The 22,767-nt window shown below is 43.2% G+C and overlaps 1 protein-coding gene across 2 annotated transcripts; it reads left to right on the forward strand.

The window, feature by feature from the left end:
• Nucleotides 1-4,712: 4,712 nt before the first annotated feature.
• Nucleotides 4,713-19,324, forward strand: LOC144930815 (uncharacterized). 2 transcript variants are annotated; one of them, XM_078854171.1, is made up of 4 exons: nt 4,713-4,899; nt 11,339-11,455; nt 17,554-18,154; nt 18,731-19,324. In XM_078854171.1, the coding sequence occupies exons 3-4, from the start codon at nt 17,752-17,754 to the stop codon at nt 18,823-18,825; spliced, it is 498 nt and encodes a 165-aa protein (XP_078710297.1). In that variant the 5' UTR covers nt 4,713-4,899; nt 11,339-11,455; nt 17,554-17,751; the 3' UTR covers nt 18,826-19,324. The 2 variants fall into 2 exon arrangements, with proteins under 2 accessions (XP_078710297.1, XP_078710298.1); XM_078854172.1 differs by having other exon boundaries at nt 11,339-11,418.
• Nucleotides 19,325-22,767: the final 3,443 nt, after the last annotated feature.

Raw genomic sequence — 22,767 nt, forward strand, 5'->3', positions numbered from 1 at the left:
ACCATTTCACCCCCATTCCATCTTATTTAGAGATCTATGTTTATCTTTTCTGATTGATTCTATTATAGTCCTTACTTCATGTCTTAAAATGTGAATTAGGGTGTTGTGCTCTTTAAAACAGCTGCCATGTTCTGCATGAGAAGTGGCAGTGTTTCTGTGGTGAAGTCGATGAATGTATAGCATCTACAGGCTTGGTACTGCAACCACTTCCTTACAAGCAGCTCCACTGAAGTCACTGGGTTGGATGCCATTGGTCATGGCCTTTCCTCTCTGGAGATGTGAGCTCAGATTATGATTTTGGTCACAAGTGAAAATGAATTTGGTAGCCTGCTCCAAATCTATCTTGCAGCTCTCCCCCCACCCCCACCAAATTATACTTTCTCTGCAGTGGATCATGAGATTCCTTTTGTCACCATGATGCAACATTCTTAAAAGTACAGATGCATAAAGTCAGTGGTGTCAGAAACCTAAATGTTCAGAATTTGGGATAGGTTCAGATAAGCATCCTAAAGCATATTATCCAGTTGCATTCTTTTTCTTTTAATGGATCATATTTACACTAAAAATGAAAAGAGGCTGTAACTTAGAGGTGGGCAAACTACGGCCTGCGGGCCACATCCAGCCCGTGGGACCATCCTGCCTGGCCTCTGAGGTCTCGGCCCCTCCTCTTCTGTCCTTCCTCCCCTGCAGCCACGGGCAGTGTGGCGGCGTGGCTAGCTCCGACATGATAAGGGGGCAGGGAGCGAGATGGTTGGATAAAGGGCAGGGGATCCTGAGGGGCAGTCAGGGAGCAGGGGGCGGTTGGATGGGGCGGAGGTTCTGGGGTGGGGGCAGTCAGGGGACAGGGAGCAGGGGTGGGGTTGGATGGGTCAGGAGTTCTGAGGGGGCCAGGAAATGGGAGGGGGTGGATAGGGGGTGGGGACCAGGCTGTTTGGGGAGGCACAGCCTTCCCTACCCAGCCCTCCTTACAGTTGAGCAGCCTCAATGTGGCCCTTGGGCCAAAAAGTTTGCCCACCCCCGCTGTCACTGCTGTCACGGAAACATGCACGAATTCAAACTGATGCCCTTTTCACAGAGATTTATATTCTAAGGATGGATGTGTTTCTCAGTGACTGAAGTGTACCGTAGTTACTAGTTTAAAGACACACACACACATACTGAAGTTTCATTTCCTGCCTGGCAGAGGAGCTGAAATTTTAGGTCAGTTGTATGAGAAGATTCTACAAAAGCAGAGGAGGAAAGAAATGATTAACTCAATATCTAATGTGCCAGCAACACTTAAATTAAACTTTTTTTTTTAAAGCTGAAGGCACAAAATGACTGGACTTCGTTCACTAACAGGCACAGCTTTGAGTGCCAAGCCAGATCAGCTGACATACTGTGTAATGCTAAGCCACACAGGCTGGTTGACAAAGTCAAGATTGTCTTTGATGCAGAAAAGTTGTTGCAGTCATGTTTCTTCAAGTGCAGTTGCTGGCGTGTAGCTTAAGTGACATTGTTTTCACCAGAAAACAAAAAGTAAGTGCATGGATTAAAGCTGACACTATGGAAATTAGCCCAAACTGTACATGAAGGATTTAGCATATTGTAAGTGGGATACAGGCCACCAAAAATTGGGATCATTTCCTGCACATTTGTATAGCCCCTTCCTACCAAAGGCCTCCATCTTCTTTACAGATGTTAAAGTGAAGTATTGCTGGATAGGATCATACAGATTAAAACTCACTATCAGGCATCACACTCTAGTAGTGTACTCACCTTGTAGTACACTCCCTCTACTCCTCCACCCACACCATGACCTTACTACTACCAAGAGTGCTATCTACCACGGACAATGCACCACAACATTATGTCTGCCCCACAGAGAGACCAGCCTTCCATCACCTTGCAGTGTTAAGGTACTTATCAGTGGGGGGAGTAATACAGGATACACCCTGTAAAGTGGCGTACCTTTTAATTTCCATAGGTTTGTGCCAGATATATTATGGGTGTGGCAAACAAAGTTATTGTTGGAGTATGTGTATTAATTTAAAACAACAATTCACCCACTCTGTACACAAAGCAATAAACAGCCAGGGGCCAAGGGATTTATGGCCTTCAAACCTGCAACACTTTTGAAGAATTATCCCTGGAAAGTACGCTTAAATGTTGGTAATGGCCACTCCCTTACACCTCTGAGGAAAGGGAAGGTTAACCTGTATATGTGCTACTCAAGCTCATGTGTGCTACCTGCTGATGTTTACTAACCACTACAGAGGCTCTGCTTACGTAATGCTCTACACATACAAAGCTCTTTAACGAATCCTCCCAACAGCCCCGTGATAGACAGGCCAACTACGATTGTCCACTCTTTACAGATAGGCAAACAGAGAGACATGGGTTAAGTAACTTGCCTAAGGTCAAACAGCAAGTCAGTAGCTGGTCTGGGAGAAGAATCCAAATATCTAACCATTAGACAAAGTTGCCATGGGCTCATAATCTACTGAAGGGCTATAAAAACCAAGGAATCTGAGCAGAGCAAATGCCACAGTAAACCCAAGATGGAGCAGACAGCTTTGTTAAGGTCAATTATACACTTGCTATTTTCATTATAAATGGCTTCTCAGTTATTATACACCACAAATAAGAGGCCAAGCATCCTCACCACTCTGGCTGCATACTCTGTCTCCTTACAATAACATCTGTTACTGTGTACACCCCGCAGCATTTCTTAGTATGCTGCCTCTCCTGTCTCCATTGACTAAGGCTTTCTCCCCATATTTTGTGTCTGTCTCTTCTCTCCCCATTTTGCATCTCCCTTTGCCCTCTCGCTAGGCTCCTTCCCCATAACCTGCTCTGCCTCTCCATCACTCATGCTTCTCTCCCCTGCCTCGTGTAGCTCTGTTTCTCCCCTTCCGTCACCAGCTCCTGTAGCTCTCTCCCCTGTCTTGCCAACTAAACTTTCTGAAGACTAAAAAAGTGTGATATAGTATATGGCTGCAAAAAGTTAGGAGTTCTCTTCAGAATGTACTCATTCAGCCATTGTAGGAAGAAGTTTAAAGAAGAATAGAAATGAGAGGAACGTGAAGGGCTTTGGAAAAGCTTATATGTTCTTCCAAACAGACCAGAGATAATTTCCTACTCATAGTAAGGTGGTGTGTTCCCATTCTTTATCCATTGCCAATGCCACAGGAAATGAGTGGTGGGGCTGAGGGACAGCTACTCGCTTGACAACAGCATCACGGTTCAAGTTTTTAGTTCACTTTTCAGTGCAGGATAGACAGTGCTTGAATTTGATGAAAACAAACCAACATAAGGGATTGGAAGGGCTTGGACACTGCAGTAATCTGGGCCATATAAGTACCTAGATAGATAATAAGGAGAAGGAGGAAGGAAGTGTAATGGGTGAATGAGCAAAGCCAGCTGGATGAGGAGGAGTTGGTATAGCAGCAATAATACAGATCTCCAGGCACTTTTTTTTGCACTGCAGGAGAGTGAGGTGAGGACATTCCTTCTCTGTCTCATGCCCCGTAGTTCTCTCCTCCTTATGCCTGTGTTTTTTCTCCTCCATGCTGTGCCAGTGTTGCCCAATGAGTGTTTATAAGACAATATTTGGTGCAGGCAGGCAGCTGTTTTAGGCAGATGATCTTGAGCCCTTAAAATTAATATTTGTGCATTGGGTAATTCTCTAGAGAGGGCTGCATTTTTATTATCCATCAGTATCCTATGGCAGCATGCCTTTTCCCCTATGTCCATCTTTTCAGATACCATTCTCTTTGCTTCCAGGAAAATGGTGAGTTTATTTCAGATTTGCCTGTACAGTCGAGGGAAATAGCACTTTAGGGCATGTTCATCGATATATTTCTTTATTAATGGAAACCACAGCATTGACAAGTCTGGGCATCTGCCTTGGAAAAGGAACAGCAGGGTTTTACAGCTATGGAGTCACAGTTTGCTGACTGAGGTCACCAGCTTTCAGTGACTCGCAATCTGTCTTTCTGGCAACCCAACTATAGAACATGTTGGACTTGTTTTGTTTCTTTAAAAAATAGTCTGTCAGAAATGCTAATTCCTAGCTACATCTTGGAATATCTCACGATTCCCTCTATTTGACATTGTACATGTACTGAGCTGTATAATTCTCTCTAACCACAGCCCTCCCTGGATTTGCTGTACCAGTGGATCTTTGTACTGTAAAAGACAGCATATTTTAATTTACATTAAAGCATATTCATTCTGAGGAGCTTAGGTAGCACTGCACCCTGGATGCCATCTTCTCCCTCCCTTGTCTGAAAGCTCCCAGCCCCCTGCTTTCTCTTCCTAAAGAACTGTTGGCTCAGATTGTGACCAAATACACTCCTATATTTACACCCTATACACTATTGCAATAATCTTTGTACAAAATATGCCTTGTGAGGTATCATTTGAGAACTAATAACTTGCTGGTGAATAATATCATGGTGAAATGTATGTAAAACATTCTATGTAAAGTTATGAACATAAGCTGCAGTCATGACTGAAGTGTGTTTACTAGACCAGGTTTATAGTGGGTAAACCTGTTTCTCAAAGATAAAGGACAAGCTGATGCCTCTAGCCAGGTGTCATCAAAGCTTATGGGCTGCCAACTGGCCATTCTTTGGCAAGAAAGTGAGGTAGGAACAGATTGATATGCATTTTTAGCAAACAACAGCGTGGAACCTTTTTATCACCAGAGTTGTCTCTGTCCTCACAGAGGGAATGAACTTTATCTAGGGGTAATCCTTAGGAAAATGCATTTCAGAGGGTTGCTGAACTATCAAAGTGAGGGGCAAACATCCCAAGTTATCTCTCCCTAACCATCTCTCACCTAAGACGACAAAAGAAACAGCTGTTCGACTTTGGGATCTGAGAATTTGGTCAGCAAGTTACTGGAAATATGTGGTAAGGGATTTAGCCTTGAACGAAGTCTAGTTTGTTACATTTTAGTACTAGGAAGTGTTTATCTTTATTTCTCTTGTAACCATTCCTGACTTTAATGCCTTATACTTGTACTCACTTAAAATCTAGCTCTTTGTAGTTAAATAAGCTTGTTTTATTCTTCAACCAAAGTTAATCCAGTGTTGTGAACTGTGTGGATAACTCCATTTAGGGAAGCAAACTGTTGTATGTTGACTCCCTTACCAGGCAAACTGGACCTAATTATCAGGACTCTCCAGAAGAGGGCTGCACAGTGCAGAACACATGTTTTTGGGACAAACCCAAGACTGGCAGTGTGCTGGGGTCACCCTGCAAGTGGTAATCAAGGCTGGTGGAAGCCAGAGTGTAACTGATGTGTGGCTGGCAGGCTGAAGCTATACACAGATACTTAGGGTGTGACCTCCATGCTGTTTGTGAGTGGCCCGGGTGAGAGCTACAGCAGCAATGCATTATGAGGCATCCAAGTTTGCAGGGCAGGTGGTGACATAGCTCCTCACTGGTCTGGATTGCACCCAGGAATGTCATAGAGACTCAACAAAAACAGGTTGTATTCATTACCTCATTTAAACATTCAAGCATCGCTGGTTGCCAAGAGAAAGCTCTGCATGTGGTCTCTATAGTGCGGAATGGCTTGTTCTAGCTTTAGCCCTTCTCTGTGCAGGGATCTGGAGCATTACAGCACCCTAAGTCAATAATAAGAAATGGAGCTGGTCAAAAATGCCTTTTTGGGGTGGGGGGGAGAATGTTGAAATAAATGAGAATTTTTAAAAAAATGAAGTTATTCTTTTCAGTTTCAACAAAAAAATAACCCACTATTTTTTCTCTCCTTTCCCCTAGAAACATTATTTCTTTCCCACTATTTTATTGAGAAATCAATAGGTTTTAAAACAAAATTTTTCATTTAGGGAAAAAAAGGCCATTTTTTGTCAAAATGTGGTGGGACATTTCCAGCCAGCTCTATGAACAAGAATACTTCACTCTTGACTTGCTTATATGTACCCTTTACCTGTACACAGTAATCTAGGCACAGTGGAGACCACTGACAATCCATGCATGGGTCTTAATATATTGTTCCCAAATAGGTTCAGCAGCAGTCCTGGAAGCAATGGCTCAGGCTAATCATAACATTTGGTACTTGGTGGTAGGTGATAGGTAACTGAACCAGACTGGGTAAGAACTGAATCAAACTTTCAACAATAATAATTAGTTTGTTGTTAAACTTTCCACTTCTATGGTGAGTTTCCTACACTGATCCAGAACACTTTACACATATTAATTAAGCCTCCTAGCACTCCTTGAGCTGGGCATTGTTACACTTATTTTACTGATTAGGACGCAGAGGTACCTATTAGGAAGCAGGTTTCTTGGCCTCAGTCACAAAAAGGTCACTGGATGGGCAGTGTGGGAAATTTCACCAGTCAAAGGGCTAGTGTAGACTGGTGACCAGCATTTTAACCACCATGTTGTTTAAATTTGCTCTGAACAGGTATAGATAATATGGAGTAGAAATTCCCATGCTATGCCCTAAGCTAGTGCTCCAACCAGTGCATTTGTAATGGTGGGAGATTTTAAGAAAAATGCTAGTGGTGATTGAGTCAGTGAGCTGAATAGAACTTAGATCTCCTAATTTATGTCCCTTGTGCAAAAGACTCCAGAAAACTTTTTACAACTGTAATTATGTTTCATGTTGGCTCATCTCTGGGCTTTCTAGCTCCAGCTCAGACTGGAAGGAGATATACCTGAATACCACCATAGAAGCTGCTCTTGTGGTATTTTTGGCCCAACACTGCAAATCAACAGATTCAGATAAGAAGTCCTGAAGAGAGGGAACTAAGGCCAAAGAACATCACTTAGCAGTCAACATTTTGGGCAATGAAACCATTTTAGATGGTTGTCAATGGAAATTTTTAACTTCTGCATCATGAACAAAAAACTCTCCTCTTGTCTTAGACAGTGTGCAGTGTAGGCATGTTCTGGGTCATTGCCAAGGACTGAAAGCCAATTTCCCCCCGCCAAAAAAATGTATTAGAAGTTCTCAAATACATTCATGAAGCTGACTCCATCCTCTGATTGAACAATTCCAGGCCTCTAATCTTCTCCTGACTCCCCATTCCTCCCTGGTTGTATATGATGATATTGCAGCTGTTTTGATAAAATGCAGTTATTTAAAAAATTGCCTGTAACCATGGCAACCTGCATGCAGAGTATTTCAATTTAAAATTTAAAACAGAAGCAGAAGCTAAAGTTTCTTAATAGGATATTTATGATCCCTTAGCCTTTGTGCATTTTTAATGAAAATGTTCCATTTAAATGGGCTTATCAAAATGTCATTAATTTTAGGGTCAGGTTTAAGCTGTCTGGGCTTGTGCCCGGGGTGATTTTTTTTAACGTTTCTCATGCCTGCTTCAGCTCTCTGAGAATCTGGGATCTCACTTCCCCTTCCAAATGATTGCTGCTCCTGCTCTGATCAATGCATGACCTGATCTAGCTACCTCTGGGGGAACGCTGATTTTAAAATGGGCTATAGTGGCTAACCATCTTTTGTCTTGTAGGTAGATCTGGCCTGAACTGAACTCTCAAACATACTTTGACCTCTCAAGCAATAAGGGCTATATTTAGAAAGGCCTCCTTAAGGGTCTGATTAAACTCCCATTGACTTCAATGAGGTTTGGATCAGGCCTCACTTGTGTCTGCAAAACTGTCAGGCACCTCTAGTTGCATGTCTCAAACCCTGCACTTGCTCATGCAAGCTGGATAATTACACATGAAAGTAGGTAGCTAGGTGCCCACTTGACCATTTGCACATGCACTTATCTGGTATGTGCACATAGATTTTGGCTTTTTGAAGGGGAGCAATTGGATATGCTTGCAACAAAGTTAATTTCTCCACGTGTGGCTCCTAGATGGTTTACAGGATTAGATTCCACCCACTTGACAAAAGTACAAGTATTACTGAACAGTTGAAGGGAGACATCTCAAATTACTTACCTTCAGAAATGGAAAAGGTGTCACAATCACCACTTTGTGCCTGAATTGTCTCTGCTGTCAGCCATCTTGGATTATCTGCTGGATTTAAAAAAAATCAGGTTTATTAATTAGCTCTATTAAGGTTCATCTCACCATGACATCAGCGACCCTCCTTATAAATTAAAAACACTTTTTTATATATTTAACACCATTATAAATGCTGGAGGCAAAGCGGGGTTTAGGGTGAAGGCTGACAGCTCGCGACCCCCCCATATAATAACCTCATGACCTGCTGAGAGATCCTGACCCCCAGTTTGAGAACCCCTGGTCTAGCCTATCCATAAACCTACTGATGTAACAAATATAATAAAACTGCAGTTTGCAACACCCATCATCTGATGCATCTCAAATAGCTTTACAATGAAGTAAGCCTCACAACAGCCTTGTGATGTAAACAGGTTATATAGGTCAAACTTAATTAGCCAAGGTCCAGGGTGACACACAACCTTTGGCTGTTCATCAGCTTCGTTACGCAGAAAAACTTGTGTGCAGCTCTCCCTACTGTGTTGTCCTTTCTCTTCCAAGCACCAGTTTCAGTAAACTGTCCTTTGTCTTTTTCAGCCTGCCAGCCTTCCAACTGCTCAGTGATACAGCATCTCCTATCTCTTCTCTTGCCTTTTTTTCCCCTCCCCTCCATGCAGCCAGTTTCAGGGAAGCTAGTCTGTGATGTACTGGTTACATAACTTGGAAGACATGTATCTGAGTTTGGGATAACCATGGTTGTTGGTTAACAGCTGTTCAGATAATCAGGTTTGACTCCATAACTTCATTCATGTTCTTTGTGTCAGAACTGACTCTTAAGGCAAAAATACTCTATCTTTAAGTGCCTTCAAATAGACGTGTAAACTGAACTAAGGATGAGATATTAGGGGTGGAAGATGTATTCAAAATGGAGAGATGGTTTCTTTGTTCTGCAGAAAAGGATGTTGGAACAGGTCACATTTCTGGCAATACTTACATCTAGGAGAAATCATGGTGAGCCTAAATTTAAGAAAACCTGCCACTTTTGAACTGACAGACACTCATCACCAACACACACACCGAGAGAAAACCAGACACAAACCAGACAAACACCAATGTCGTGTTTAATTTGTAGACTTCGTTATTAAAAATCGGCTCCTGTATCTGAAAGCCATCTAGGAGCAAGGTACTGAGAAAGAATATACACATTCTGGGGACAGGACTCTGGAAATTTGCAGTGTTGTGATTTTTGCTGCTATGAAAGAGGTCAAATTAAAATGACAAAACTTTACAATCCACTGACTATACTAAACAGCCCTAGGTTCAGGTCTGAGAGATGCTAATTGATACTGGAAGGGCCAAAATGGAGCTTGGAAGTATGGTACCGTGTTCTGGAGCTGTAAAATCCTCTCTGTTTTGGGAGAAAATAACTGGTGCTACAAGACATTATAAAGATAACTTTCTGAGGGTCTTTGTGTATTATCTGGTATCAGATTTGGGCCCATGCTCTGGCACTTTTGTGTTGTAAAGGCTTCCCTAACCATACCATTTGGGATTCCCATGGCTGTATGTCACCTTGGTATAGACAGAACAAGGCTATACCAGTGGGAGGGGCTGGTCTGGAGTGCTGCTCCATCCCTGGCCAGAATAATAGCTCCTTAGAGCCATTACAAATCAGCACAAGTTAAAGCAGCCCTAAGGTACTGGGGTACAGAGGAGAACCGAAGAGGGCTTACAGCCAATTTTGTCCCCCTTTACCTTGGATCCTGTATCAAGAACAGCTGGGTCTGACCCAAGGATCAGAGCCCCCCTTTTCCCCCTCTGAAAATATAGGCCCCGATCCTGCAACATAGGGTATAGATGGATTGCTGCACCCATGCAGAGCCCCAGTGACTGTGCATGGAAGTCACAGTCTGGCCATGTGCTACGCATTGCAGGATAGGGGCCAAAATGAGGATTAAAATAGTTTTCACACCACTTGCTTCAAAATATTGTATTGAGGCTCTAGTAAAACAAGGCAAAACTGTCTGGTTTTAGCATGACCATCAGTCCCATCTAGCAGAGAAGCATCCAAGAAACTATCTTATAAGCATAAGATGGGCTATTTTATTTAGTGAATCAGTTTTAAAAAAATATTGGCTTCTTACATAAGTTATTCATGCAGATGTTTGGTTATTTTGGAAAGGTATACCATTTCGTGGATTATTTATTTTTTGGCTTGTTCACTTTTTTTAAATTTGCATTTTGTTGTTGTTTTTTTCGTTATGTATATACGTGCATGGATCTATCACTCTATATGAAATCCAGAGCTTGCTAAAAATCCTTCTTTGTTCCCCTTCCAAAAATTTTTGAACAACCATTTCTTGTTCAAAACATTTCATTCTTTTAGAAATAACATAATTAAAAAATGTTCTTTGGATTCAAATTGGTTTTTCAAACACCAAAACTAAATGAAAAATGCAATTTGAAATGAAACACAAATATGCATTTTGTTCAACATTTCCCATTGAAAAATCAAAATATTTTAATCACAAAAGACATTTTTTCAGCAAAAATAAAATAAAATAAGTTTTCTATTAAATAGCTTTTTCTGGCAGGAAATTTTTTGATCAAAAGTTTGTAATCGACTCTAATAAAACCTTATGCTTGCAGGGAATCAGCTAAGTGACTGCATAGATATAAACTACAGTCTTATGGAGGTTATTTTTTCTTTTCTCTGTGTCATGGAAGTACTGCATCATCCCGTTGCCTACATGTTCATTGGAGGTCATCCATCCAATGACTGGTGCATCTTGACCCTACTCAAATTTTTATGATCTGGTGGGCTGACAGCACAATGGGGTGTGGCTGCTAGAGTAAGCACTTAAGAAGATTTTATATTTAAAAAAATACATGGGTTGAGATTTTCAAAGCTGTCGGAGGGGTTTAGACCCATCATTCCCTTTATTTAAAGGGAGTTGTAGATCCCCTAGTCACCTTTGAAAAGTTTATCCATAATCTTCTCAGTTGACCTTTAAAGTTCTATTTCCACATTCTTGGTGGCCATCTAGGGCGCTATGATGATTTCCACTATCTGAAGACCAAACCCCACATTTCTACCCTTCTTCTCCCCCTCTCCCCCCGCCCCGCCATTTTATTTTTCCTTTCCTTAAGGGCCCTTCCCTTTTCCCCATGACAAAGAGCTAGCTGGATGCTTATGGAAAGAAAACATTCCCTGAACCTCTTCCAAAATAAGCTCAGTCCACAGAAAAGCCTTTTAGAAGTACAGAAATCTTGTGATGAAACCTGTTTCTCTCATGATTTTGAAACCAGTTACTTTTGGCTGGGTGGGTATCCATTCTAAAGGCTTAGCGCAATTTAGACAATGCAATCCTACTGTTAAATCATTTTCTGTTTTGTTTTTTCCTCCCCTCAGAATAAAGTGACAAGCAGCAATGCTACTTTCCACGAGAGGGCAGAAATGTAACAGCAAAGAACCAGTGTGAAATGTCACTGGTGAGTGCCTGCAAGAATGTCACTCAGTGAGGGAGAGGTAATTATGGATCGACAGAACACCATGACAGCAGCCTGTTCAGAACAGATCACAGAGACCTGGACTCCGACAGCACAGGCTGTACATTATGAATTCAAATTGGTGTTGGTGCATTTTTATTTTTAAAATAAGGGTCTTACAGAGTTTTAGATGGAGAAAGAAAGGAAGGGGAGCATATATCAAAACAGGGGCAGCCGGGAAAATATGATGCTAAGCAGCCAGACAGGCATTCCAAGGGGAAAGAGGGGACTGAAGGCTTTGGCAGCTTATTCTGTTGATAGGATTTGTGCAGGGATAAGCTGTTCCTCTTAAAAATATTAGTTTTAACAGTAAGTTTACAGGATCTGTTGAATCCACTGACCATGGGGGGGGGGGGGAGGGTGCTTCCAAAATCACTGATTGTATTGACCAACCCTGGGAATTTGTTTCACTTCCTGCCTGGACTCAGCAGCAGAAGAAATTCATAGTGTGATCCTGGGTTTGTTTAATCAAAACAGCTCTGCAGTCACCTTTGCTTCAAGGATTGGCTGTTTGCACAGAAGATTGCTCAGATGAATCTCTCTTAATGTTTCTTCCTTCAGAAGACGCTTGGTTTTCTGCAGTGTGTAGTGTGCTTTCATACAGCTGACTGCAAAGCTACTTGGGAAGCCAAACACAGCACTCCAGGTTCATTAAAATGCATCACTTGCTTTTACTTCAGCAGTGCTGATGTTGTGAGGAATAACAGGGCAAACACCTTAGCAGTCAAGCCAAGAACCTATGTAGTGTTTACTTCACACACACAGTTTTGATCTAGCTGAGAGATTGTTTCTCAGGTGGTGGTGTTACTTTTTAACTCGGAGGGAATCAACTGAAAATGGGCCAGACTAGCTGGAAAAATTTAGGGGTCTGGATGGCTTCAGAACTCGATGATAAGATGCAGAGTCATTTGCCTCGAGGTTGCTAGCCTGAACTTGGACCTCATCAGTAGGTTTAGCAGGAAGTTGTTACCAGGTGGTGACCTGTGCAAAGCATCTTTGTGGTTCTAATCCAGCCCTAGGGTTAGGTACTGACCTTGCACAAAACAGCTTTTCTAATTGGCACCAGGTGGTAGAAACCTAAGTGGCCAGGACATGGAGACTGAAGGACCCTAGAAGTATTCTCTCCAAGAAGGGGCATATTGAAACGGTAGTGTAGCAGGAGTTTCCACTGTTCTGTCATGTACATTTTTTGTAGCTAATTAGAGCACGCCAGGTTCTGGGGCTCTCAGTCCAGCACCTTTAACACTAATTTAAGAAGAAGAAAAAAAGGAGAAAATTTTTGGATACTGAAGTGTATGTAGTTGTGAGTCTATTAAATATGTCAAGGGAACAATTCACACCATCCACTGAAGAACTGTCAGAGCTGGGCTAGAATAGAACTGCTGTTTCACAACGCACAGGTGAGTTCTAGCCCATGAAAGCTTATGCCCAAATAAATCTGTTAGTCTTTAAGGTGCCAACAGACTCCTTTTTGTTTTTGTGGATAAAGACTAACACGGCTACCCCCTGATAATGAGACAGTGTGTGCATAAGGGAAAGAGTAATGTTCTCTAAGAGCTATGTAAGGGGCCTACTATTGCTATTCCTTAAAGGAGGTCTCCTTTACTGATGTGGCAGATGCCAGGGGTTTCTGGATTTGAAGGGCAAGGGCTTAAGTTCCAGTTCCCTGTGGGTGTGAGTATTTGGGGGCATCTGCAGCAAATTGCTTCCCTGCAAATACATAGACAGTGAGTGAAAAACAGACTTTAATTATCAATTCACCAGCACTATTACTCCTGTTAATGTGAAACTTCCATGGTGGGTTGGTTTTTTTTAATAATCATATGTGATCAAAACAAGTTTCATATCCCATCTCAAAGACAACACCCCTTGCTTAAGCATGTCTTCGGTAATGACACAGAGAGATGACTGCAACCCATCACTGTTACTTTCCACTGTACATAGAAATTTCCTTGCAGTCTTCCAGGCAGGGAATAAAAAGGACCAACCCCACTGAGCCTGGGAGGCTAAGCAAGATCACAACCCAAAATGGAATAATTATTTTAATGATATACTTTCTGGGGTCCAGTGTTAGCCCTACTACTCATGGTAGCTCCCACTGTATGACTGTTCCCCTACTTCTCTTTAGATTACATTGGTATCACCCTGTGTCAAAGTATAGAGCGACTCAGTGCTTCAGGTCAGTGCTCTGGTATGTAAAATGTATTAATCCGTTTTAAGCAGCAACAGCCTGTATAAGCTGATATCCTGGCCCCCTCCTTCGGTCTGAAGCTATTTCAGCTTTTCTGAGACGTTTAAAGGGAAAACATGGTTCATTGCAGAGAATGTGTAGTCACTACATCTGGTAATAGACAAGTGGAAATCACAAACTGATGTATAGTTTGAAATTGCTTACATGGCTTGTGACAAAACAAATTCTCCAGCCCCAGCAGATGAAAAGATGAACCGGGGCCGGGGTGGGGTGATGACTTTCAGAGCATTGGTAGAAGCTGAACCCAAGGAGGATTCACACAGGGAGAAGGCAGCTTTAAACTTCATCCAGGGTTCTAGAGAAGCTGTAGCAGCAGAGGATGCCTAGGAGATGTGCTAATCCCTAAAATCTCCCTGGCCAGTCATGCCCACTGTGTGGGCTGTAGAAGGCCCATTCCAACCCGTCTGGCTGAACAGAAATTACAAGCATCTTACACCATTTCTACCAGCAGAGTAAATTGGGGCCATTATTTGGGTTTATGCATCAGTGCTGCCATGGAAGTTTGTAAAGAGATAGAGAAACAGCACTTCTTCCCTCTCTATAGTATTTCAACCTCTCACCATTACAAACTCAATGTTGCTTTGTCACAAACCACACAAGCACAATAGATTCCAGTCAGGAAATTCTGCAAAATGGAAGTACACACTGGGAGATGACAACTGAGGTTGAAGTGAAGCTGTGTTGCATCTACATTTTATATAGCTCCCTTGCAGACTTCATTGACTTGACACTGGAAATCTTGACGCTTGATTTAACACTGAGGGAGCCGTGTTGCTATGGTGTGGTTAGGCAGACAGACAAAGAAAGACCACTGAATTAGGGACCCAACCTCTATTGCCTGTTGCAGGGGGCAACCCCTGCCCTCTTTATCCACAAAGGAATAATGAACAGATAACTCTGTGAGTTAGACTGCTGATGGTCATGCTCCTTCTCGTAGGGAAAATCCCAACAGGCAAGACTATGGCTGTTAGGGCTAAATATTGTGACCCAGATTCTGCTGTCCTCACAGATGTTGATTTCACTGGGACTATTTGTGGAGTAAAATGCACCAGTGACTTAACATGAGTAAAAGGAACAGAATCTGGCCCTGAGTTAGTATTAGGATTAACCACTGAACTTTTCTTTTTATATATTGGGAAATCCTAGATTCATAGATTTTAAGACCACATGAAACCATTACGATCATTTATTCTGATCTCCTGCATAACACAGGCCATACAAGTCCACCTAGTGATTTCTGCATTAATTTCAATAGGTTGTGGTTGAACTAGAGCATATCTAGAATCTCAGAGGAGCCAAACATATTGCACCTGAAGTTTAGAAATTCTTTCCAAATTATTTCTCCTTTTCTAATATCAGCGTTTTGCAGAAGTCACTTGTGATTACGCAAGACTCCTCTCTTGCTAATGTATTCATGGTGGATACTGAGAATTAGGAGAAAAGTTCTGCTCTCTTAATGGCTGTGTTTATTCAGATAGTGTAATCTCTGTTCCATGATATAAGAGTGTGAGTTTTAATATCCTCCCTAACATGTTAGCATTTATGTTTGGTTTTCTGTAGATTCACAGCGTTTCATTTGCAACCAAATTGCAACAAAATCCACATACCAATTAGGAGGCTTTGCACGTAGAGATAGAAAATGCAGTCACAAGATTGCTAAATAGAAACTGCTCTATCTGTAAATGATCACAAGCTGTCAGCTGTTCCTTTGTTCAGCTTATTATAGACACATATACAACATTTGAGTGAATGTTCAAGTTTTCACCCTCTAGAATCAAGACGGATGCCTGATAAAAAAAACAAACAACCCCCGCCCCCGAACCTTCCAGCACAAGTTGAATTTCTTCCATTATTGAAGCAAGTACCTCAAGTACTGCATGGGCTAAACTGGACAGAGCAAACAACCATCTCCCCAAACTGATTTCCAAATCAAACCATTGTTAAGCACATCAATATTCCCAGCCAGTTCAGTGGTGGCTGAAGCAAGCTTTCTGTATCAAACAAGCTACTCTCCATGAAAGTCATGGAGTGTTGTGTGTACTGCTGGGTTTTGTTATTAATTATTGTTTGTAATATTATTAATACCTGATTTTTCTCACCTCTTTTTCCTCTCCCCAATCCCTTTCACTATAGAACAATTCTTTTGTCTAGGAACAGATTTCTTTTCTCTTTCAGACATGGTAAGGGGCAGTTGCCCAATGTTAAAGTATTGATCCACTTGATCACTGACATGTCTGGAAGCACCTGAAATACCTCAGCCTCAGAAAAGCCTAATGGGCAACTCTGTAATAATGGCAAGCAATAAATTACAGGGATTAATCTTGGCTCTTCAATAGTACAACATCAAGAAGCATCCCTGGAGAGAGCCAGATGATGGATCAGGGGAGTGTTAATTGGCCTCTCTATTTAGGTCACTAGAATTCCAAACCAAAGCTTCCCTCTCACAAACATGCAAGCACATGCTTAGCTTTAAGCACACGTGAGGTTGTTGGACTTCAGTGGGCTTCCTCGCATGCTTAAAGTTCAGCTTCTGTCTCAGTATTTGGAGGATGGGGGGGAGGGAGGGTAAGCACTCTTACTCTTGTTTGGCAGCTAATATGAAAAGTCTTGGTGGCCTCCATCCAGTGTGTAGTGGAGAGGTGTTCACAGGACCTCTAAAGAAAGAAAATCATAACAGACCCCAGAATTAACAGGCAGGCTCAAGGGAGAAGCCAAGGATGAAATGTTCCTGGTGTCTGAACTACTCTTTTTTGGAGGCAACCCTTCCACTGGAACGTGGGTATCGGCCATTATCACAGATGAGTGAGGAAGCTTGCTTCACTCATTTCCTATGTAATAAAGCTTCTGTGGAGAAATAAAAAAATGTCAGTCTTCAAGGCTGGAACTGCAGCACCTTTCAGGAGCAGAAAATTAATTTAAAAATATAAATTAAAATGAAACCTTTTTTTTAAAAAAAATCTGGATTCTTAGACCTGATCCTGCAGTGAGATCTTCAAGCAAACATCTGTGCCTGAATGGAGCCCCAGTGAGGTCAATGGCCAATGTGGTTCTCAGTTCAGGATTGGGACCTTAATGAAGAACAAATTTTATTAATCCCCTGGAGCAATGTTTGCTGTTCAGGACAGCCATTGCTTACAATGCAGAGAGGAGAAGTTAATGGCCTGAGCATCAGGTTTGAAATATCTACCCACTGTGGAGTCACCATAGGTCCAAATCTTAGTATGGTTGACTCATCCCTTTATATAGGTAAGTACAGTGAATACCATGCAGTTTACAATGCAGAGGTCTTTCGAAAGACCATAAAGGCCTAGGTTTAGTTTGCTTTTTGTGGCCACTAAAGATCTGGCTGCCATAACAGTGAGGGATTCCTCAAATGTCCTTAACCAAAATTGGGCAAGGATTGGATGTAGTGGGCTGTTAGGACATTCCCTGAATAAAAGAGCAGGAGAGCAGACCAGCCAGTCACTTTTAAGGAGCAGAAGTTGATTAGGCCTTGGTCTACACTAGGAGTTGAAGTTCAATTTAGCAGCATTAAAATCGATTTAACTCTGCACCCATCCACACGACGAAGCCCTTTTTTTCGACTTAAAGGGCTCTTAAAATCAATTTCCTTACTCCACCCCCGACAAGGGGATTAGCACAGAAATCAGCCTTGCTGGGTTGAATTTGGGGTACTGTGGACACAATTAGACGGTATTGGCCTCTGGGAGCTATCCCAGAGTGCTCCATTGTGACCGCTCTGGACAGCACTCTCAACTCAGATGCACTGGCCAGGTAGACAGGAAAAGGCCTGCGAACTTTTGAATTTCAATTTCCTGTTTGGCCAGCGTGGCAAGCTGCAGGTGACCATGCAGAGCTCATCAGCAGAGGTGACCATGATGGAGTCCCAGAATCGCAAAAAAGCTCCAGCATGGACCGAACGGGAGGTACGGGATCTGATCGCTGTATGGGGATAGGAATCTGTGCTATCAGAACTCAGTTCCAGTTTTCAAAATGCCAAAACATTTGTCAAAGTCTCCTAGGGCATGAAGGACAGACGCCATAACAGGGACCCGAAGCAGTACTGTGTGAAACTTAAGGAGCTGAGGCAAGCCTACCAGAAAACCAGAGAGGCAAACGGCCGCTCCGGGTCAGAGCGCAAAACGTGCCGCTTCTATGATGAGCTGCATGCCATTTTAGGGGGTTCAGCCACCACTACCCCAGCTATGTTGTTTGACTCCTTCAATGGAGATGGAGGCAACACGGAAGCAGGTTTTGGGGACGAGGAACATGATGATGATGAAGTTGTAGATAGCTCACAGCAAGCAAGCGGAGAAACCTGTTTTCCCGACAGCCAGGAACTGTTTCTCACCCTGGACTTGGAGCCAGTACCCTGCAAATCCACCCAAGGCTGCCTCCCGGACCCGCCAGGCAGAGAAGGGACCTCTGGTGAGTGTACCTTTTAAAATACTATACGTGGTTTAAAAGCAAGCATGTTTTATGATTAATTTGCCCTGGCATTCACAGCTCTCCTGGATGTACTCCCAAAGCATTTGCAAAAGGTTTCTGGGGAGGGCAGCCTTATTCCGTCCACCATGGTAAGACACTTTACCACTCCAGGCCAGTAGCACGTATTCGGGAACATTGCAGTGTACGTTTGCAGTGTATGTTTGCTGGCGTTCAAACAACATCTGTTCTTTATCTCTCTGTGTTATCCTCAGGAGAGTGATATCATTCATGGTCACCTGGTTGAAATAGGGTGCTTTTCTTAAGGGGACATTCAGAGTTGCCTGTTCCTGCTGGGCTGTTTGCCTGTAGCTGAACAGAAATGTTCCCCACTGTTAGCCACGGGGAGGGTTGTGGGGGTAGCCACACGGTGGGGGGAGGAAAAATGCGACCTTGTAACGAAAGCACATGTGCTATGTATGTAATGTTAACAGCAAGGTTTACCCTGAAAGAGTGTACCCATTGTTCTATAAAATGTGTCTTTTTAAATACCACTGTCCCTTTTTTTTTCTTCACCAGCTGCATGTGTTTCAAGGAACACAGGATCTTCTCCTTCCCAGAGGCTAGTGAAGATTAGAATGCGAAAAAAACGCACTCGCGATGAAATTTTCTGAGCTCATGCTGTCCTCCTACACTGACAGAGCACAGACAATGCATGGAGGCAGACAATGTCAGAGTGCAGGAAAGCACAAAATGACCAGGAGGAGAGGTGGCGGGCTGAAGAGAGGGCTGAAGCGGCAGCAATGTGACGAGAGGAGGCAGAATTCAATGCTGAGACTGCTGGAGGATCAAACTAATATGCTCCAGTGAATGGTTGAGGGGCAGGAAAGGCAGCTGGAGCACAGACTGCTGCTACAGCCCCTGTGTAACCAACCGCCCTCCTCCCCAAGATGCATAGCCTCCTCACCCAGAGGCCCAAGAATGTGGTGGGGGGGCCTCCAGCCACCCAGCCACTCCACCCCAGAGGATTGCCCAAGCAACAGAACGCTGGCCATTCAATAAGTTTTAAACTTTTAAAGTGCTGTGTAGCCTTGTCCTTCCCTCCTTCACACCCCTCCTGGGCTACTTTGGTAGTTATCCCCCTATTTGTGTGATGAATTAATAAAGAATGCATGAATGTGAAGCAACAATGACTTTATTGCCTCTGCAAGTGGTGATCGAAGGGAGGAGGGGAGGGTGGTTAGCTTACAGGGAAGTAGAGTGAACCAAGGGGCGGGGGGTTTCATCAAGGAGAAACAAACAGAACTTTCACACCGTAGCCTGGCCAGTCATGAAACTGGTTTTCAAAGCTTCTCTGATGCGCACCGTGCCCTCCTGTGCTCTTCTAACCACCCTGGCGTCTGGCTGTGCGTAACCAGCAGCCAGGCGATTTGCCTCAACCTCCCACCCTGCCATAAACATCTCCCCCTTACTCTCACAGATATTGTGGAGCGCACAGCAAGCAGTAATAACAGTGGGAATATTGGTTTCGCTGAGGTCTAAGCAAGTCAGTAAACTGCGCCAGCGTGCTTTTAAACGTCCAAATGCACATTTTACCACCATTCTGCACTTGCTCAGCCTGTAGTTGAACAGCTCCTGACTACTGTCCAGGCTGCCTGTGTATGGCTTCATGAGCCATGCCATTAAGGGGTAGGCTGGGTCCTCAAGGATAACTATAGGCATTTCAACATCCCAACGCTTATTTTCTGGTCTGGGAAGAAAGTCCCTTCCTGCAGCTTTTGAAACAGACCAGAGTTCCTGAAGATGCAAGCATCATGTACCTTTCCCGGCCATCCCACGTTGATGTTGGTGAAACGTCCCTTGTGATCCACCAGAGCTTGCAGCACTATTGAAAAGTACCCCTTGCGTTTTATGTACTTGCCAGCTTGGTGCTCCAGTGCCAAGATAGGGATATGGGTTCCATCTATGGCCCCACCACAGTTAGGGAATCCCATTGCAGCAAAGCCATCTACTATGACCTGCACATTTCCCAGGGTCACTACCCTTGATATCAGCAGATCTTTGATTGCGTTGGCTATTTGCATCACAGCAGCCCCCACAGTGGATTTGCCCACTCCAAATTGATTCCCAACTGACTGGTAGCTGTCTGGCGTTGCAAGCTTCCACAGGGCTATTGCCACTCGCTTCTCAATTGTGAGGGGCTCCTCTCATCTTGGTATTCTTGCACCTCAGGGCAGGGGAAAGCAAGTCACAAAGTTCCATGAAAGTTCCCTTACACATGCAAAAGTTTCGCAGCCACTGGGAATTGTCCCAGACCTGCAACACTATGCAGTCCCACCAGCCTGTGCTTGTTTCCCAAGCCCAGAATTGGCGTTCCACCGCATGAACCTGCCTCATTAGCACCATGATGCCCACATTTTTTTGCGAGAAACACAATGGGCCCCTCAAGGATAGAACTCAAAATCAACGGCCTGCTAAACCCGATTTCATGGAGGGAGGGAGGAGAAAATGAATACAAAACAAATCTGGTCTATTTCTTGTTTTGAGCCACTTCATCTATCTTTATACATCTTGCTGGCAGCAGACTGTGCAGTACAACTGCTAGCCATTGTCATCTCCTGGGTGCTCGGTGGAAGACGGTGCAGTATGACTACTGGCCATCATCTTCTGCTAGCTGTTGATTAAAAGACAGTGCACTGTTGGTAGGACTGAATCACCATGAGACAAAACTTAAAAGGGAAATGACCTGGCTGAGTCACTCCCATGTTTGCCCAGGTGCTCCTGACCTCATCGAGGTCTGTTAAAAGAGCACCCAGGACTACGTCGATGACGGCTACCAGTCATACCGCACTGTCTGCTGCCAAAAGCAATAAACTGCTGCTGTGTAGCAATGCAGTACCACGCCTGAGAGCACCCAGGAGACATATGATGATGGTTAGCTGAGCGTGCTCCATGCTTGCCGTGGTATGGCGTCTGCACAGGTAACTCAAGAAAAAAAGGCGTAAAACAATTGTCTGCCCTTGCTTTCAGGGAAGGAGGGAGGGAAGGGGGGCCTGACAATATGTACCCAGAACCACCCGCGACAATGTTTTCACCCCATCAGGCATTGCGATTTCTACCCAGAATTCAAATGGGCAGCGGAGACTGTGGGAACTGTGGGATAGCTACCCACAGTGCAACACTCCAGAAGTCGATGGTTGCCTCGGTACTGTGGACACACTCCGCTAACTACATGCACTTAGAGCATTTGTGTGGGGACACACACACAATCGACTGTATAAAAACACTTTCTACAAAACTGACTTCTATAAATTCGACCTAATTTTGTAGCGTAGACATACCCTTAGAGAGGTAGTTTCAAGGGCTCCCTTCCTAAGACGATGATTTACTGGGTAATGGAGAAACTGAGCCCATGAGATTGGGAAATCTACAGGAAGGGTCATAAATTTGGTTGGTGGGATTGTTGTGCTGGGATTAGGGACGGTTAGTCCCAAGGTTTAAGGGAGGGCATTAAAGTTGCAGATGAATGGTATCCAAACATGTCAATGCTTATCCAAACTGCACAATTTGAGTTTCACCCTCTATTACTGCGGTCCTTACCTAGGCAGTAGGGCAGCCTTATCCAAACTGTGCCAAGAAACTGATTAACTCACAGCAATTAATTTCACATCTGTCATGACCTGAGATCTACTCTGCCACATTCTATTGTTTCCTCTGCAAGTGACAGGGACCACAGTTTTACACAGTGTGCCCCTCAGGATATTTTGTAATGCCTATGAAATTAACCCACATTACCAATGTACCATACAGGTGGCTTCACCCAGTAAGAACCATTCTTTGTTCGCTCCCTGTCACATTTTCCTGTCTGTTTACTTGTAAATCAAATTGCCATGTTCTTAGTTGATAATGTTTCCCCCTTCCAGTTATTGTTTGCACAGTGCTTTGCACACTGTAACTATGCAAAGCTATTTTTCTTTTGAATAAGAGTTTTAGTATTCACTGAACAAGTTAACCCAAACAACGCAGTGCAAGGTGGAACAATCTCTGTAGCGTATGTTTCCACACACTCAGATTAAGTTTTTCCATTAATATAGATTGCCTTTGGATCTTCCTGTGGGGATAGCATGGGTATAGTTTTTTTTTAAGTTTCTGACTAGTGATCAGAAAACTTTCTAGGCACTATACCCAATGGAATTATAGATATGATGTATTTGCTATGTTCTGTTTTGTATCAGTGGTAGTCAAATATAGTAATGTCCCATGTGAAAAATAATTACATTATCCTACAACAGTAGCTGAGCATAATGAAGTATCCCTGTTGTATCATGCAGTGTTTGGATCATTACACAAGAATATGTTAGCACTTTATTTATAGTAAGTTTGATGGCTTGTTTAAAATAGGTGCCGAATATTTTGATGATAACAATAAGATGTTTATTGTAATTCCCTTTGAAATGGAAGCAGAAAGTACAGCCATCTTGCAATAAAACGACTTTTTGTGACATTACAAGCACAACGTCGTAGGTGTAGGTGGTTTAGCTGGTTCCAACAAGCATCCACACTTCTAAATACTTAGCTGAACACATTAGCATCTCCATATCCTTTTTTAAGGCTGG

This window comes from Lepidochelys kempii, chromosome 8, assembly GCF_965140285.1.
Source record: "Lepidochelys kempii isolate rLepKem1 chromosome 8, rLepKem1.hap1, whole genome shotgun sequence".
Lineage (NCBI taxonomy): Eukaryota > Metazoa > Chordata > Testudines > Cheloniidae > Lepidochelys > Lepidochelys kempii.

Bases quoted from the DNA above. Each gene is read 5' to 3' on its own strand.
- LOC144930815 (XM_078854171.1), top strand. From the start codon at position 17,752: ATGAAGGACAGACGCCATAACAGGGACCCGAAGCAGTACTGTGTGAAA. The intron at 18,155-18,730 runs GTGAGTGTACCT...TTTCTTCACCAG, and splicing joins AGGCAGAGAAGGGACCTCTG to CTGCATGTGTTTCAAGGAAC.